This window comes from Acipenser ruthenus, chromosome 10, assembly GCF_902713425.1.
Source record: "Acipenser ruthenus chromosome 10, fAciRut3.2 maternal haplotype, whole genome shotgun sequence".
Lineage (NCBI taxonomy): Eukaryota > Metazoa > Chordata > Actinopteri > Acipenseriformes > Acipenseridae > Acipenser > Acipenser ruthenus.
Genome location: NC_081198.1, coordinates 46680964 through 46698822, shown reverse-complemented (window position 1 = coordinate 46698822; position 17859 = coordinate 46680964). Strand labels below are relative to the sequence as shown.

The window sequence follows — 17859 nt, the reverse complement described above, 5'->3', positions numbered from 1 at the left end:
TTGTGCTATGACAATGTTTATGGAAACATTTACCAAATACACCCACCCCTCATTATATCGCCCCACTACACTGTGGATTCGGATACATCGCGGTCCTGGAGTTGGCTCCCCATTTTTACTTAGTGTCTATCTGTGCATGCCTTAGGTACAATATACAGTGCATAGGCAATTTCACTTATAATTACTGTTCATTTTATTTCGTACTGCACATCACAAACAAAAATATACAAAACAATTAAAAACAAATCATTGATATCGTACTGTTATCATATGCGCACGCATTGCACAATAACACAAAGCAAATTAAATATCTACTTGTTCACGCGGTTTTTATTTTAGCCAACCAGGTGTTCACTTGAGTAATGCACTAGCAAGTCGCAGGGCAGTGACGTCAGCTCCCTAGCAACACGCCTCCTGTGTCGGGAATGGGTTCTTTCAGTGCAGCGGGTTTGTGCATTTGAGAAAGAAGAGGAAGACTCATGAAATTAATTGGAGACTTAAGTTGATGAGAATGAATTATCTTCCGCAGTACGAATTAAATCGGCGTGCTGCCTTTTATATGAAAAATGAGAAAAAGCAGGTTGTGTAGAGGAGTTATACTGGACCCTGACGCCCCGATAAAACGAGGGATGGTGAGTATTCGTTAGCTTTTTTTTTTTTCTATGGGTCTCGTTATATCGCGGCCCTCGATATATAGCGGATTTATATTGGACCCAGACACCTGCGATATATCGACTGGGTGGTGTACATTGAACCACACAGGTGTGGCACTTTGAAGTTTGTTGTAAACCCATGTACAAATTAAAAAGGACATGTTTTTATTTCTGGAATAATAGCAGTAGTATCATAGCATGCTACTGTACTTCTATATTATTAGTAGTAAACGTAGGCAATGTTAGCACATCATGGAAAACAAATACTGAGATCAAACACATGGGGTTTGGCTGTGTACACATTGTTATTGTACACTGACAAAGATATAGTTTTGAGTGCTGCACATACAATGACTATTTGTCCCTAACCACTATTCTCTTGAAACTTTTTTTGCCTAACATTTACTGTTGTTTGTCTAGATTCAACCCTCTGATAAAAACTTCAGCTTGCTCTATTAGTATTATTAGGGTGGGTCGTCCACCCGAGTGGGCTGTCTACTTTCACAATGACATTCCAGAACCAGGTGTGGTGAAACGTGGTTATATGTCTGAATACCTTGTTGATAAAGCTGCTCTTCAAGTCTGACGGTACACTCGCTTTGTAGCAACAGTATCATTGGTTAAATTAGTAAATGATACGGATCATTCCTCCAAACATTGTTCATAAATGCTTCATCTCTTGACTAATTGATTCCAGAGATATATGTGCAATATATACAGTTTATAAATATTACACAACTCTTCAAAGCAGGCTGCAGCTGTACCCAAGACACTTTGTGGAAGTTTTCGTTTGTGAAATGTATGTTTAATTCAGTTCAATTAATACTGGCCGCAGGGCACCAAGGTAAATGAGATGGGACACCTTTGCAATTGAGATGCTGATTGCTTAACATCTTTTGAATATATTTGAAGATGGGAAGATCTATTTTGGGATGCCAATCTATTTAGGAAGTGATCTAAGTGGGGTAAAATGGAAACTAGAAAATAATTCTGAATGTATCCATCTCTACCAAGACTTTGGATGGTAGTGCATTTTACAAATTATAACAAATAACCTGCGTCGTCCGTAATTTTAAGGTGATTACAAACTGTGCAACCTTGGATCTTGCAGCGAATGATATGTGCATAGCACAATCAGGTTCCACGCCCTTATTGTACATATATAAAAACAATGACAAATGGATATACTGTACAGTGTAATGTAAAGCTTAGTCATATAAGTACACAAGGAACTGGATGTGAGACACTAAAACACATTGTACACTATATCCATAAAAAAGCATTCCTGCTGCTGATATCCATTACCCCATTATTATCCTTGTACAGTATATAATGATAGTACTGCATATGGCTTTCACATCAGAAAATATAAATCAATAAACAGTTATGCATTTTTGTTATCAATGTGTTTTAACTAAGATTTTAAATCAGCTGTCTTTTCTCTATGTACACTCTGGGCTCTAATACATTAAGTACAGATCAGGATTATCATTTTCTAAAGGTTTTTTTTGTTCGTCTATCCTGCTGCAGGTTGGTTTGGGATAGTTATCCAAAAAAAAAAGCAGCAAACAAAGCACAGATGCTGTTTGATTACAGGTATCAATAGCAGTGTATTACTTTGGGACATGTTCCCATAATAAAAAAGCAGACGTTTCAAATATCTGATTAGGTATTGCCCAGGTGATACTAATGGATTCAGTCTCCTATTATAAAGGAAATACATTAGCAGTCATTATTATACCATCTTTCTATTGTAGTTGGATTTGATTTTTATAAACCACTTTCTTTACCTCTTTAAAACAATTGTCATGGTTATTTGTACATTTTTATAAATCCACTTAAAACTAACAGGAACAAAAGCTAGGAAACAATGGAAATGAGCATGCAATGTGTAAATGCAGTAGATCTAATTACTCAATAGTCAGTAACACACAATTAAAGCCAAAGAAATATAGCTCTGATTAAGATGAATAAAGCTAAAAGTATTACAAACTTCAGTATTTTAACATTCAGGCTTAGTTAAAAATGACTTCTAAGACATTAATGTAGTTTTGCTGAATTGCATTTTGGGGTGCACTAAAAATCCCTCACTTGGGTTTAGCCGCCATTATTCCCTGAAGAAAACTGTTTTTTTTTATTTTTTATGTGAGACACACACTCCAAACACAGTTGTCATTTCTAATCTCTGTTCATTGGTGCTAGTAATGGCGTATCCACACTAGAATAATTCAGTAAAACAGAAGTAGTTCCCTAATAGAGGCTGAAAGTGTTAGAGGCTGTTACAAGGTTAATGATATGTCTGAAACAATACCTTGATGATTTATTATGTTCAAACCCTAATCGCACAGCTCACCTTCCAACCAACTGGCTGCATCATCAAAGGGTTCTCGAGCAGCATGGCTGCTCAAACCACACACGGGTATAGAGTGGACACTTGGAGAATCAAAGGAACCAGCAGGTAAGACACCCAGAAAAGAATCCACATCTATAAACAGATATAAATAGTAAAAATTCCTTAAATCTTCATGGGCTGTAAGAAAAGTATATATACAAAAAAAAAAACATACATGTGACTGATTATGTTTTTTTTCTTCACTTTTTTGTTGTGTAATAGTCTAAGACATAATCTTGTTAAGTGTTAAGATTAAAATACATGTTTTAGTGGAATCTTAATGGCACTAATTAATTTCTCCCCTGAAAATAATCAGTACATACAAAACCTCTATTTGACTGGCTGATCCCTTGATCTGTTCAATTAGACCCTTTCTCTGATGAAAGCTAGAGAGTCCCAGCTAGTCTGAAATAACATCCTCATCTAATCGGCAACACGATGCCTGGTAACAAGGCTTCATAGGCCCAAACTTTATATCTCTTTAGAAGTTTAAATTAACTGGGCTGTGGAGGAAACCCATACTGTACTGTACAACTGCGGATATGTCTGGGGGTCATGGGAATCGTCAAGTGCAAATACCAAAGGAAAACGGTATAGCACTCTGCTAACTTAAACATTATTTCAAATAAAATCAGCAGTCCACTTTTTGTAAGCTACTATTATAAGCAGAAGGAAGTTTCTTTGTCACTCTCAGTAAGTGATGGTTAGTGATGGTTCTTATAAGTGTTTTCGTCATAGGTCCTGCCCCTTATCCTATTTGAAACAAACAATCCAACCAGGCTGATTGGCTGATTTTCAAACAAACAATGATAAGCATAGAGCTACTAACTAAACCATGATAACACTTTGAATAGTCATTTTACAGTGCCCAGAGGCACACAAATAAATTACCTCATGCAGTTTTGAGAGTGGCAGACTTTCGCAAACAAGACAAAGCAGTAATGAGTCAGTTTTCACCAGTAATAGTATGTCTAGAGCTGTATGCATATCTGTGTTCTGTGATGCTTTTATTACAACAACACCTTTTCATAAATGTACTTGATAAACCATATTGTATATTCTTTATATATATATATATATATATATACCTGTGAACTTGATCAGGGTAATTGATGGAAAAACTTTGTCTTCAGACCACACATACTGTAGTGTAAACTGTACAATAAAAAACACGCATTCCATTGGACTCTGACGGCTGAAGAGGATGTTGTTCTAGGTGGCCTTTGACACTTTTTATTCCTTCACCCAGTAGGTGAAGCAAAACAACTGAGTGTTAGAAGCATTTGTATATCACTTTTTTACGAGGTGTCAAATGTATTTCCCTTATGTCTAGGGCAGGGTCAGTCTGAACCACGTAAGAGTATACTTTACTTTTAATGTGATATCTTGTAACAATTGTAAGTCGCCCTGGATAAGGGCGTCTGCTAAGAAATAAATAATAATAATAATTAAGTACTCCATTACCTAAGGGATGAACATCATACATCAGGAGTCAGTTTAGCAAAGCACTTTTAGGTAGTAGTCTACTAAATCCAGTTTATTACTGTAGAAGAAAATAATAATATTTTAATAATTTAGACCAGCTCAGCTCAGCAACACTATATTGTTCAGTCTTGAAATAATGTGTGGGAAACAGATAGAAAGAATGCAGGTAGAAGATATATTTGTTTGATGGCTTAAGTGGAAGCTTACGTGTTGAAGGTTTCAAGTTCCAAATGGAAACTTCTGTAACTGAATTCAAAGTCTTATACCTGCACTGTGTACTGTATCTGAACATTAAGAGACAAGTTAGAAAAAGTTAGCTTTTTATGTACAGTACTTATTTTTAAGTTGGCGTTTTATTGACCCCAGTTTCAGCATGTCTCGTTTAGGGTCATAAACTATCGGTTCTTATATTCCATACTTGGTTTGGAAATACTATTGCAATTCAGAATCATAAAAATGCATTTTACCCTCCACCTAATCCAACAGTAAATGTCACTGATTTCCTGACTGAATACATTGAGACATGGATCACTGTGGGCAAAAAACAATTAGTGAAAGAAATTGGGCATGCCAGCCATTTTTACAAGCCGCTGACCTGATCTGGTCCTCAGTTACATCCTAAGGACAACTATCTATTGACCTGTGGGTTGTGGCTTAAACCTCTTTTCTCATAACATGTGCTGAAATTAAAGATGCCCTGCTCAGAGACCCATATGCCGTGAAGAATGCTCATCATTCAGTACGCAGGGTTGCTTTATTTCAGTTCAGCAAGCATGTGCTCACAAAGAGGTCCACTCAGTGATGAGCATTTGTCCACAGTAGGGCAGGTTTGGAAAGCCAGCATTCCTTGGCACATCTCTATGTTTACTTTTGTTTTTAAGATGGTTCTGTTCTTGTTGAATGTCTCTGCTCTTTGTGGAATGGTACTGTTATCTACTTAGGGGAGGTCTATTCAGTTAATCTAAACAGTGGCAGAACTAAATACAGCTAATGTTTAGGTTATTATAAGCACTGTTCCTGTACCAGGTTATGAAAAACAACACATCTAAGAATACATGTGTGTCTCTCCAGGGTATTCTTGTCTTTAAAACCATGTAAAATAACAGGGAATGCTGTATGTTAATTATTTAAATGGCAGCAAATAAAATAAAAAAAACACACAAGTCCTAGGTCTTAAAAGCATTAAAAAAAAAAAAAAACCTGTACAACTGACAAATAGAACAGCCACTAAAACACAGCTTCATGGATCACAGACATTTCTTTTTCTTATTCTTGCTTGATGAATCCTGGCATTTCCTAGACGAGGAAGCTTGTCAGGAAACAAAAATAAAAATCATAAATTAAAATATTTAAATAGGATACTAAGACAAACAAGCATAGATTCTGGAAGTATGATGTGCCTTTTCTTTTGAAAAGCAGTTCAGTTACAAAGAGAGATAATGTCATGAAACATGGCAAGCTAGCTGACACTGATATCACATAACTGAGCTGTTATTTGTATTGGGTAATCATTGTGCAGTATTTTTCTTTTTGACAATGCACAAGGCTTTTCTTTGTTGTGAATATGCAGTAGACCTCAAGAAACGATCCATATCTTGTTTCTTTTCATGTTGTTCCATGTGAATCAAGACGGATCCTTACCATTTAGAAACCACAGGTTAGTTACATTCAATGGAGAAAAAAATATTTTGTGGGCTTCACTCTGAGTCGGCAAGTGATCGAAATTTAGCGACCAAATCTATACATTAAAGATTATTTATGTAGTTCTAATTAACTATAGTGTTAAGGTTTAAAATGCCTACTTGTACAATGCTTTCTAATTATGTTTCTAATTATGGACGTTGGTGACAAAATTAGTTTATTAAAGCTATGTTAATACTGGTATAGTAAAAACTTGTAGAACTATTGTTAGGCTAATATTCAATGTTGGTTTTTTTTGTTTTTTTTTAAAGCTTACTATTCCAGTAAGCCAAAGCTTCTCTGCTGTGCCCCACTGTATAGTTTTAATGCTCCACACTGTACAGTATTGCTGGAAACATGAACATTGTCAATCTAATATATGATAGGCGAGCCACAACACCCTAAGTGGTCCAGATTTTGTGAAGTGACATTAATAAGGCTGCAGGCATCCCCAACACTGGCTGTCAAATCCATCTCCTGATTGACCATCCGTGGTAACTCCTCAGAGAGATGGGTATAAATGATCTAGTTTCTTCCAGATACTGAGACCAACTCACTATTGTCTGCAGGCTCATAAAGTCGCAAATTTGCATCATTTCAGCAGCATGTTAAGGATAATGGATAAGCTGCCACTAGCATAGCGAAATATTCCATTTTGTTCCTATTTGTAATGTCAGATTAAAAAGATCTGGTGCTCTGTGATAATTACAATTACAATTTCTCTATTTATTTGTTTTTCATGTTTTTTCTTTGTTTTCAGCTTTATAGTAGCTCCTTTTTTAAACAAGAAAGTGATGTCAGACCATCCTTCTAATTCCCAGCCTATTCCAGTTGCGCTTTCAACGCAATATTGCTTTCCTTTAGAAAAGTGTAAAGTATTATTGCTAGTAATTGTATTTACTGGTGTGCTTATTCTTTGTGAATAGATCCAGTAAGCAACCTTGAAAACTTGAAAAAGAACTATCTTTGTTGGACTTAGAGAGCAAAATCTACTTGACATACAAAGTAAAACTAGTAAAACAAATAATGAAAGCCTGGCTATTTATCTTTTCAAAGTTACTGAATATTAAATATACCGTGCCACGGTTGCTACATGCATTTCTACAAGAAGTTTATTGCACATCAATGTAGCTATATTATAGCACCCCACCCTCACCCTAGAGTACCAGACTTCCAAATGACAACCACAAATATAACATAGACATTTGCTAAACTTGTTTTATCAGTGGAAGTCATTCAATACAGTCTGCAAGTCTCCATTCTCAATTTTAGTTGCTATCCAGACATGATGTATAATAGCAGGCTATAAAGTTCTAAGTGGGGGTATGGAAATGACCAAATACAGGCCAAATTCTTTAACTTTAAAGAACCTCTTTAAACAGTCATTGGATGGTCAGTTGTTCTCTTTACTTTTCATATGATTGGCTGTTGCATTGTGCTAACATGTGATTTAATTGTTCTGAGGAATACATATATTGAAAATCAACAACAATATAAACCGGACACCTTTCCTTTTCCTGTAGTTTATTTAAAAAGGGAATCTGGTCACTGTTTGTTATGCAAACATCGATCCCATACTGTGCTAATTGCAAACCTGCAGGGATTGTGATTCTCCTGCTGCTTAAACAGTAGCTGCATTGAAGATTAGCCCAGCTTCATTGCACCCAAACACAGAAGGTACTAAAGCAATCACCCTCTAGTATTTCCTGTTTATAGGGGTATCTCTGCAACATTTCAAAACAGAGGGTGTTGTCAAGGTGTCGAGCATCATAAAAAAGTCAAGATGCTTTTAAGGATCCTAAGGGCTGATATAATGTGTGCAGAGGTCTCCACCAGCCTGCAGTCGTGCCACCTTAGATTCCCCAGATCTCATCAGATAAACAAGCTTGGGCCTGGTAATGGCTTAGCACATGAATGGGAAGGGACTCATTCAAGAAATACCAGCTGTGTTGCAGAAAGTGGTGTTCGAGGGTCACTGCTGTTGAAAACGACACCTTTGGAATGGAAGTTCAATGGAAATGTGTTTGTGGTAAATCTCTTGCATCTTTCAAGTACAAAATCATTTTTAGAGAGAATGTACAGTACTATCCATAACGGTTACTTCGAGAATTCATACTTCATCCAGTCCTTATATTATATATATATATATATATATATATATATATATATATATATAATATATAAACGTAACACTCTACTCAATAGAATATACAAGTTTTGTGTTTTCTTTTATTTCACCCATACAGTTATCTGGCGCCAAGACAGTTGTTCTCTTTATTCCTATACATGTCTGGGAATAAAACACATGAACAAAAAAACCTGACACATCAATGCTGGTGGCAGAAATAATGCCATCCTAAAGTTTCCCTTAGGTCTTTTCGAACAACATGCTGCATATTTGTGGTGAGGAGGATATAAAAATAAGATGCAGTATGGTTACAAAGCAAAGCACAACAGGCTACTTAACTTTACAGAATTACGTTCTGGCTTTTGTGGTGCCATACTGAATATGGTTGGTGCCTTCTTGACAAATGACCAACCCCCCAGTCCTTTAACAATGGAACAGAGTGGCCCTCACTTTCCCCATCAGACAAGTCTCTTTGGGCATGGACTGTCTCTTTAGAAACTCAACCTACCTATCCTGCTTAAGTCAGACAGGGAAAACTAGTCGGAATACATCATAGGGTGGTAACCCTGTCACTCAGAATATTTTTATGATAATACCTAAAACTACAGCTAATAGTAATGAATACAGTCAGAGGTGCTAATTGGCAGGCACTATGCAAAACCCACAAAGCATTAAAGGTAATATAATGTCCCAAGGCACTGTAGAGAATGTTGGCTTCCAATTAAGAGGCAGGAAATGCAACTATAACTAAAAAGGTTTTGGTCTAGAGAAAGTCTGGATTTCCCTAACACCACTTTGGAAAGTATTCTGATGGAAGCGGTGTAAAAGCCACAGGAATGGCCTGCAAAAGGAACATATTGTTAAAAGACATAGATTATGGCTAGGGAACAAATGGCTTGGCCATTTCAAATCTTTAAAGCCAGGACATAAACCTTGCAGTTAACTGTTTGTACAAATGGTAGCCAGTGATAAAATTGCAGTTGCATCCTGATGCATGCTAAATTGAGTGAGTGAAAACTTTGAGCGTATTCTTTAAACAGGACTAGAAAGCAGGATGTTGAAGTAGTCTTCTTGGGTGAAACCAAAAGCAGGGATCAAGGTCTAAATCCAAGGGCATGTACTGGGATCTTAGGAACCTGTATATGGAAACTTAGGTGCTTTGTAAAATATGTGTAAAAGGTTTGGAACAAATACTGTACATTGGATGAACTCATTAAAACAATTAATTTCTCATATCTCCAATCTGCACCACTGTATGAAATTCAGGGTCCATGGTTTGTGCTCAGCACTGTATGTCAACAGCCTTAACACTGTCCTGTTCATACCACTTGTCGTAAATTTAAAAAAGGGATGTTGTGGAGATGTTTCTTTTTTTTTGTTGTCAGTTAAGCTTTGGTTTCAGTTGGGACTTTCAACATTGCTAATTAATAAGCAAAGTAAAAACACGATTAACATTCTGCGAAGGCGCAGGAAACTCATCAATAGGATGGTCTCAGACAGAAAACCAGCAGGGAAATGCGTGTCTGGAATATACTCTGATGTTCTTTGAAATCTTTATTCTGTATACTACATTATTAAAATGACATGTAACACCTGTAGTTAAACCAAACGTTATATGGGGAATGATCCATCCTAATGCTCATTTCATCCTGTTTCAAGGGTGAGGTAAGTAGTAGATTTTGAATATCACCATGCACAAATATTTATAGTTAAATTAATTAAAAGGAGAAGACTACAGAAAGTCACATTTGGATTCACAGCTATTGCTTTTAACCACCTATATAAGGCATGTCTGAAAATCTGATCTAAACTTACAGTTGTTTCTGTGTAAAGCATGGCTATAAATAACCATGGTTTTATCCATTAAATGCCAACTGAAGTACGCGATCGAGGCATTTACTGTGTGGCACAAAATAAAGGCATTACTTTATGGCAGTAATGAGGAGACTATAATGCAGGCGGGTATTAATGTTCAGGATCATGTCTTTGAATTTTTATTCAAACATTGTCAAAGAACATCAAATATTTACACCAATTATATTTCTCAATGGTCTATTTTTTCTTTTTTTTTTCTTCAAGGTACAGCTTCTTCAATAGGCACCTTATACCCAGCTTGCTCTGCACAAGACTTCTACGTGTTTGTTCACAGAGTACTCTGGAACAATTTCAAGTAACCAAATATTGAACGTTTTATGTCATCATTCTGTATCACGGCTGACAGAGAGCTGCACTACTTTACGGTATATACATTATTACATTCTAAATAAAAAATTACAGGTACGTTATTAAAAATAGTTGCAGTAACAAAAGGGGATGTATAACGCTATATTTTTCTGCTACTTAATCTTAAGACCAGTAACAACATGAGTAGTAAGCTGAGTTCACCAGCAATTTGTTAAATATAAATAATACAACTACCTTACACTAAATAGAATAAAGTAAAGTATAATTGCCCTAGTTCATTTAAAGAGCATTTTGTTGTTCATATTTAATCACGGAAAGTATTTGAGATTTAAAATATATACTTCATGTATCCTTCAAGCTGTATTGTGCACAGCCTAATGTTATAACAGATGGTATAAAACAGTAGAATGTTACTTGATTCACATACAAAGCATGCTACATATTTGATTTAAATAATAGTGGTGGGACTTTGTATTATTAAAAGTCTGACTGACCTACAAACCAGCTCAAAAGTGTCTCATGGACCAGGACATTTATACCAGTGGCGGCTGGTGGGCAAAAAAAATGGGGAGGCAGAAAAAAGGCAGAGGTTTTGGGGTCAACAACCTCAACATTGGTAAACTGTTTTTGAGTCTGGCAGTTGACTTCAGGGTTGACCTAGTTACTTTTCAGATTGGTGACACAACACTGATCGTGTTGAACAGCAGTGCTGAGATCTAGAATGCGCAGAATATTTGGATTCTGAACTACTTCTTTATACTGATGACAAAGCAGATCAGTCAGTCATGGCATTGTAGCAGATAACCAAATGTTTGTTAACTTGTAAATATGTCGCTGACTTAATGTCTAATGCACATATATATATATAAACCTGTCGTTGCCAGGAACTGCAGCCTTGTGCATTGAAACACTACTAAATCTAGAACAGTGAGGACAACTGATTAGGTTTTGTTGTGGGAACTGTAACTCCTTCAGTGACCTATTGTATAAATAGAAATAGCTTGTCCCTAGCTGTTACTGTAAATCTGGTGTTTCCATGGTTGGTATTCACTTGACCCATCCCAAATCCACAAACAATGAATTTACACTTGCCAGTCAAACTTAAAACATGTGCTCAAGTCTCTTAACCGACAAAGAATGGGTTAGTGTCTGTAAAACTACATATTTAAAAAATAAATAACGTAAGTTGTATAATTTAATAGCAAAAAGACTGCTGTGATGTAGATGTAGCATAAAATGCACATCTCCCTTATAAAGATGGCGACATCACAGTTTCATTTTGTATTGCTCTAAACCACTATAGATCATGTATTTTGTTACAACTGCCCCCCTTAAGCATTTTTGAAGACATAAACTATCATGTTGAAATTCAAATGGTAATATAAAAAAATGAATGCTGAAATATTTTCATTTGAATTATACAGTACTTTATATGAAATGATCCTTTAAGTAATGCATGTATTTTAAACTGTACATGCACATCACATTCCTGTTCAGGCAGCAGATGGGCCTTGGGACCCCAGTGTATTCTGTTGCATAAGCTGAACCACAGGTGCAGTGTTTCACTTACAAATGGATTCCCCTTGTGGAAGACTTACAGTATCCATCTCCAGTTCTACACTGTGTTTCCAGTCAATTTAAAGCAAACACACCTAGTGATCCTAGCCATAACAAATCCTTGCAACAAAAAAAAAATGATATAAAGGAAGAAGATAAGATATTACAAGGTCTTGATCCGTTCCAGTTTTAGAGTTCAACCTTATTTTTAAATAATTTTAACATTTATTGTTTTGATAAATAGCATCCTCAATGAATCCATGGGGCAATTTGCAATCATGTGTTCTAAAAAGAAAAAGAGAGGTATAAATAATATGTAACTAAAAAGTAACAAGTTATTGTCCTGCCAACATTTGAGCTTATGATTCATAGTCATTGCTGGATTCCAAATTGTATTGGTCAAAAGGTCCAGATGTTAAAATGACCTAAATTGTGACCTGTGCTGTGCCAGTAGATGAAAAGGGGTAGGTTTCATGTGCAACGGTGGCAGTGATTTTCAGGTCTGATTTCTTTCCATTGATTGAAACTCCACAAAACAACCTGCCAGCACAATGCTGATGTCACAGGGTTGAAAACATGCCAAACCATTAGTTCAGAATAGATGTAACTTGACCTTTTAGATTGAAAACAGTGGGCAATAGTACAATAAAATACAAGAGAGGCACTACCACCAACCATTATGAAACAACAATACAGTATTATCTGCATTTTGTGCAAAGGCTATGTAAAACATGTTAACACTGTGAATAAAAAAAAAACATCTACTTTCCTTCAACAAGCTGTGTGGAACAGTAAATGAGGAAAGCGAGGTAGACTGTTTAAATCTCACACCTCAGGAATGCTCAGGTGTTCATCTTCTTATACTGTTTACACAAGAATTATAGACTGGTCACCATGGATACATGCTTAAGGCAGGAAATTCCAGCTGCATATTATCTAAACCAAACTGAAATTGTTTAAACAGCAACATGCTCAGAAAGCTGTAGATCTTCATTTTGCTGTAGAGAAGCCAAAGTAAAGTCAATTTGCTCTGGTATGGTTGATCTACTTTTCTCACATGAATATGTGTTTAAAACCAATACTACTACTACTACTACTACTATTATCACGACTACTACTCATCATCATCATGATGCATACAAGTATGTTTATTTATTTTTTTGTATTGGATAGCAGACTGTTAACCATAAAATTAGAATAAGATTAAAATAAGATGGCCTGTGTCCCAATACCTTCACAATGCTTTTGAGTATTGTCAAATGTTCAAAAATCTTATATATATCTCTAATATTCATATTAAAAATTTAAAAAACACATTTACTACTTATTCAAAAGTAAATATATCTAAATATCTTTTAAAAAAATGAGTCACCAAAAATAAGGACAATAGTCAGAATTCCCAAGGAACATGAATTAGATCATTGGCCACCTAGATTGAGACCACACCCAAAGTACTGCATTATTAAAATTACTCAGATAGGGGCTGTGGTTAGAATATACCATGCTGTCACCTGACTAAAAAAAAAACAAAAAAAAAACAATGCAACATCCCAACTTTTAAACCAACATTTGTTCAGACCAAAGTCAATTAGCACAGTCTGGTGACGATTTTCATGTTCATGTGAATTGCGGAGAATGAGGCGTTAAACCATATAAACCTGCTTCATTTGCCTCATGCAAACACGTCCCCTTAGGAGGACAGATGTACATTTATCCACAGATGCTCACACCTCTCCTTGCCCTTCTCTGAGCGGAGGTTGCTGGTGGGAGAGCTGGGCCAAATGCCTGTAGATGTCAGCTCTCCACGCCTAGTATCAACATTAATATTGCATTGCTATGACAACCAAAGCAAATGCCTACAGGCCAAGTCATTACGAATACTTTGCTTGCAAGGATCTTTTGTTTGGATTTCAGCAGGCAGCACAAAATGCTAACTGTAATATGCCAAGAAATTGACCAATTAAACTGTTGTAAGACATTAAAAGACAGCAAGTTTATATATTATGTTCCACAAATCTTACTGTGGCAGGGCAAAGACCCTGCAGATTGTAAAGCTCTGTAAATATTGTATGTATTATGTATTGGAGCAGGGATCCTAGTTGGATGCTGTATTTTCTTCTTTATTTCCTCTCCAACATGCAGGCATGCCAGCTGTGAATGTTCGTCTGATCTGATTGGAGAGGAATTGAAGACATGAGTGAGAATGTGGCTAGGGTCATTCATCAATTAATATGTGAGAATGTGGCCAGGGTCATTGGTTCATTGATTCTTAATTTAACTCAGCCACCTGTGTGTGAGGGGAATGGCTTGTCCTCTCAGGTCAGTAGAATCTGACCACTCAAGAGAGCAGAGTCTGTGCACACTTCATGTAAGATAGCTGTTTACTTGACGTAGTGCCAAGGGTGCTCTGGGCCTGGTTTGATGACCCCAATCTGGGCAAACCCCCCCCCCCCCCCCCCCTCCCCTAAAAACAAAAACCCCAATCAACACTAAGTGATTTTAAAAAGCAACCTAACTAGCCTTCTCTGAAGCAATGTCATTAATTATCTGTCGTAGTTGGAAAAAAGAGATCTGTTACAGATAGAAATAACACTGCAGGAGCCAAGGACCCCACGTCGGAAGAAAAGGGCAGGAAGAAAAAAAAAAGGAAGAATTACATTTTTGGGCTCTTTACGGGCCCCTCACAGGCCCAGGCCTTGTTCCACTGGAACCGTTGGAACCCCCCTTTCACACGGCACTGATGACGCATCCTTAAAGGGTCAGAACATTTATTTGGTGGTTACTTGGGTTTTTTATTAATAAATGGAAGGGTGCAACCCTGTGTTAAAAGACTTGTGTGACTTATGCTTGTCTGCCTGCCCATCGGCTGACCTGTCATCTTTACCTTAAATGCAGTGCTAGTGATTAATTGGTTAGTTGAGATGGCATGCTTTGAGATTTAATAATTACACCCTAACAACCAGATGCTGGTAATGATCTTACCATAGTATTTAATCTTTTAATTTCATATGCATGTAATGTGGTGTGTTCACCTTGGCAGATCACAGGATTTTACAGATGAGACAATGTCAAATACGCTGCCTTAAAAGGCTACCCTTAAAAATGCTGTATATAATATATAATAACTCTGCAGCTGATGCATAGTTCACACACCCTAGTCTCTGTAAGTTGCCTTGGATAAAGGCATCTGCTAAATAAACAAATAATAATTAATATATGATAAACTGAAGTACCGTAACAGGGTGACTCTCCCCTGTGCTCCTTTTAAATTAATATTTCTTTTAAAAAAAGGTTACTGAATTTGCGCTCAGAAAAATACTGGGCAAATACTAATACCCACGTCCAAGCAGTTTAGCATCATGTGTGTGCCCCATACATGCTTGTTTTTTTGTCATTCTCCAGAAATGTGTATTGATATTCTATGATTTGCACTGAACCAAATGATTTTCGGGGGGGGGGGGGGGGGGGTATCAATTGATAAAATCCACAACATTTCCTGACTTAACTGTAAAACATTTTGTTTTTAATCTCTATATTCGTTAATACTGTGACCTGATATTACTTAAAGAATCTGTTATTCTTTCTACTATTATTATTAGTGTAGTGTAACTGGAACATAATTTAATAATTTTAGTGTTTATTTGTAATACTGGGCTACTGTTCTGGATGCTGTTTCAAATAAGTACTGGAATAACCTTAGTGTGTTACATGAACAACCTAGGATATAGAAGGCAGGTAGTTAGTATTGATTTTGTTTGTGTTGAGATGACATTTCAGTGTGGAGTAGTGGTTAGGACTCTGGACTCTTGACCGGAGGGTCGTGGGTTCAATCCCAGGTGGGAGACTGCTATACTCTTGAGCAAAGTACTTTACCTAGATTGCTCCAGTAAAAATCCAACTGTATAAATGGGTAATTGTATGTAAAAATAATGTGATATCTTGTAACAGCTGTAAATCGCCTTGGATAAGGGCGTCTGCTAATAAATAATAATAATAAAGCAGGGTGGAAATATAAAAATACTGTGCTAAATATATCAATGCTTATGTTTGTCTTTTTTCAGTACATTATAATCTGCTTTAATTTAGGAGATTCATTCCCTTACAATATGTTACTAAATACATTCCTTTACAATATGTTATTGTGGCATTTTGCAACATTTGAGAGAATTATCATTTAATCTTCTTACGCAGAAACTCCTTAAAGGGATCATTGGAAATAAAAAGGGAATCTCATTAACCCTTACTGATGATGCATTACTCGATATTCAAGAGTTAACTTTTTTTTGTTAAAATAAAACAAAACAATAACAAAAAACAAAAACAAGAACATCTGCTTGTAAATCCCTAAGTAAATGACAGGCTCAACCTTAATCCTTAATCCGCTGCTAGAAGGGGAAAGATTCTTGCTTTGCTGGAAAGTAAAGGTTTAGACTTGAATGCTATGCAGACAGGTGTAGGTAGATGTATATCAAACACACAGCATCTTTGATGCACTTCAGTATGTGTTTGCTGCATAGCTCCACAAACAAGTCTACAGCATTTTTCTCATATTAGTTTTGCTTCAGTGTCAGTTTACAGATGTTTGGGTGGCTGCTGTGTATTTAGCAAGAATGAACGTGACTGCTGCATAATGATTGTATATTCTGGATAGTTCAATACTATTTCTATTTTAAATCATGAAAAATATGCATGGCACTAAACAAAACACACATGTTGTTGGATTGTACATCATCCTTGTTTTATTAATGCATCATTGTTTGCATTATATATATATATATATATATATATATATATATATATATATATATATATATATATAATGATACTGTCGTCTAAACAGTTGTTTCTTGTTTAATTTTACAATACATGGTAAGGTCAAGCACTTCTAAAGTTGTATGCATTGTCCAGACAGGCTAATAAAATGTGTGTATTTTTTCATACCAAAGTGATCTAATTTGCTCAGTATTTACCTAAAGTATTGCTAGGGGGCGCTTGACTTGTAGTTTTATCTGCAGCACCCCTCAGTAATGCAAGTCCCTCTCTTGCCATATTTGGAAAAGTAGGCTCGTCCTGTGTGTGTGCTTGGAATGCGAAAGAAAGGGATTGGTTAGAGCGACGTATATAAACCGGCACATGTGGTACAGAAAGGACAGACACAGTAAAAACTGGTGCGTGTGGTGTGTGGAAGGAAAACTACTTCATATAGAATTAGGAACAATTGCCTTGGTTTGTTGTCTGGGAGATTTCGAACTGTTTTGATAGCACAATCGTTTTTTCTTTTTTTCCCATTGCTGGTTTCAAGGACGATTTAGAAAATAAAACCAATGAAGGAAAGAAGACAAAGCCAGAAACTATTTAATACATCCGGGATGGATCCTAACCAGAGTGTGAAGTGTAAAATAGTAGTGGTGGGAGATAGCCAGTGTGGAAAAACTGCTTTACTTCACGTGTTTGCTAAGGACTGCTTTCCTGAGGTACGTTGTGGTTTTTGGCATCGCCTAATTTGGAATAATAATAATACCCAAACTTATTTTCACTTGCGAAGAAATCCCATTTTCTTTGCCCTATACTGGATTAAAAAAAAAAAAAAAAAAAAGGATTTTTCATATTTTATCATATAGCATACAGTAACCTGGCTTTTTATTATTTTGAACGTTTGCTTTGCTTAGTTTGTTCTTTATTGGTAGACCGAAATGTAGCCTATATTTCCTATGTCTTAACTAGTGTCTGATGTAGAAGTGGAATTCATCGGCAGTGTATAAGGTCCCTTGCATAGATTA

The 17859-nt window shown here is 36.2% G+C and overlaps 1 protein-coding gene across 3 annotated transcripts in view; it reads left to right on the top strand.

Annotated features, from left to right (window-relative positions):
* Positions 1–389: 389 nt before the first annotated feature.
* Positions 390–17859, top strand: part of LOC117412190 (rho-related GTP-binding protein RhoE-like) — a 32318-nt gene continuing 14848 nt past the window's right edge. Inside the window, exons 1-3 of one of the 3 annotated variants that reach the window (XM_059032381.1) lie at positions 390–632; positions 3002–3111; positions 17382–17553. In XM_059032381.1, the coding sequence (XP_058888364.1) occupies positions 17404–17553 (150 nt within the window). In that variant the 5' untranslated portion in view covers positions 390–632; positions 3002–3111; positions 17382–17403. Of the gene's footprint in view, positions 633–3001; positions 3112–17211; positions 17554–17859 lie in introns of those variants that run through there. The other 2 variants (XM_059032382.1, XM_034020299.3) reach the window with 2 other exon arrangements.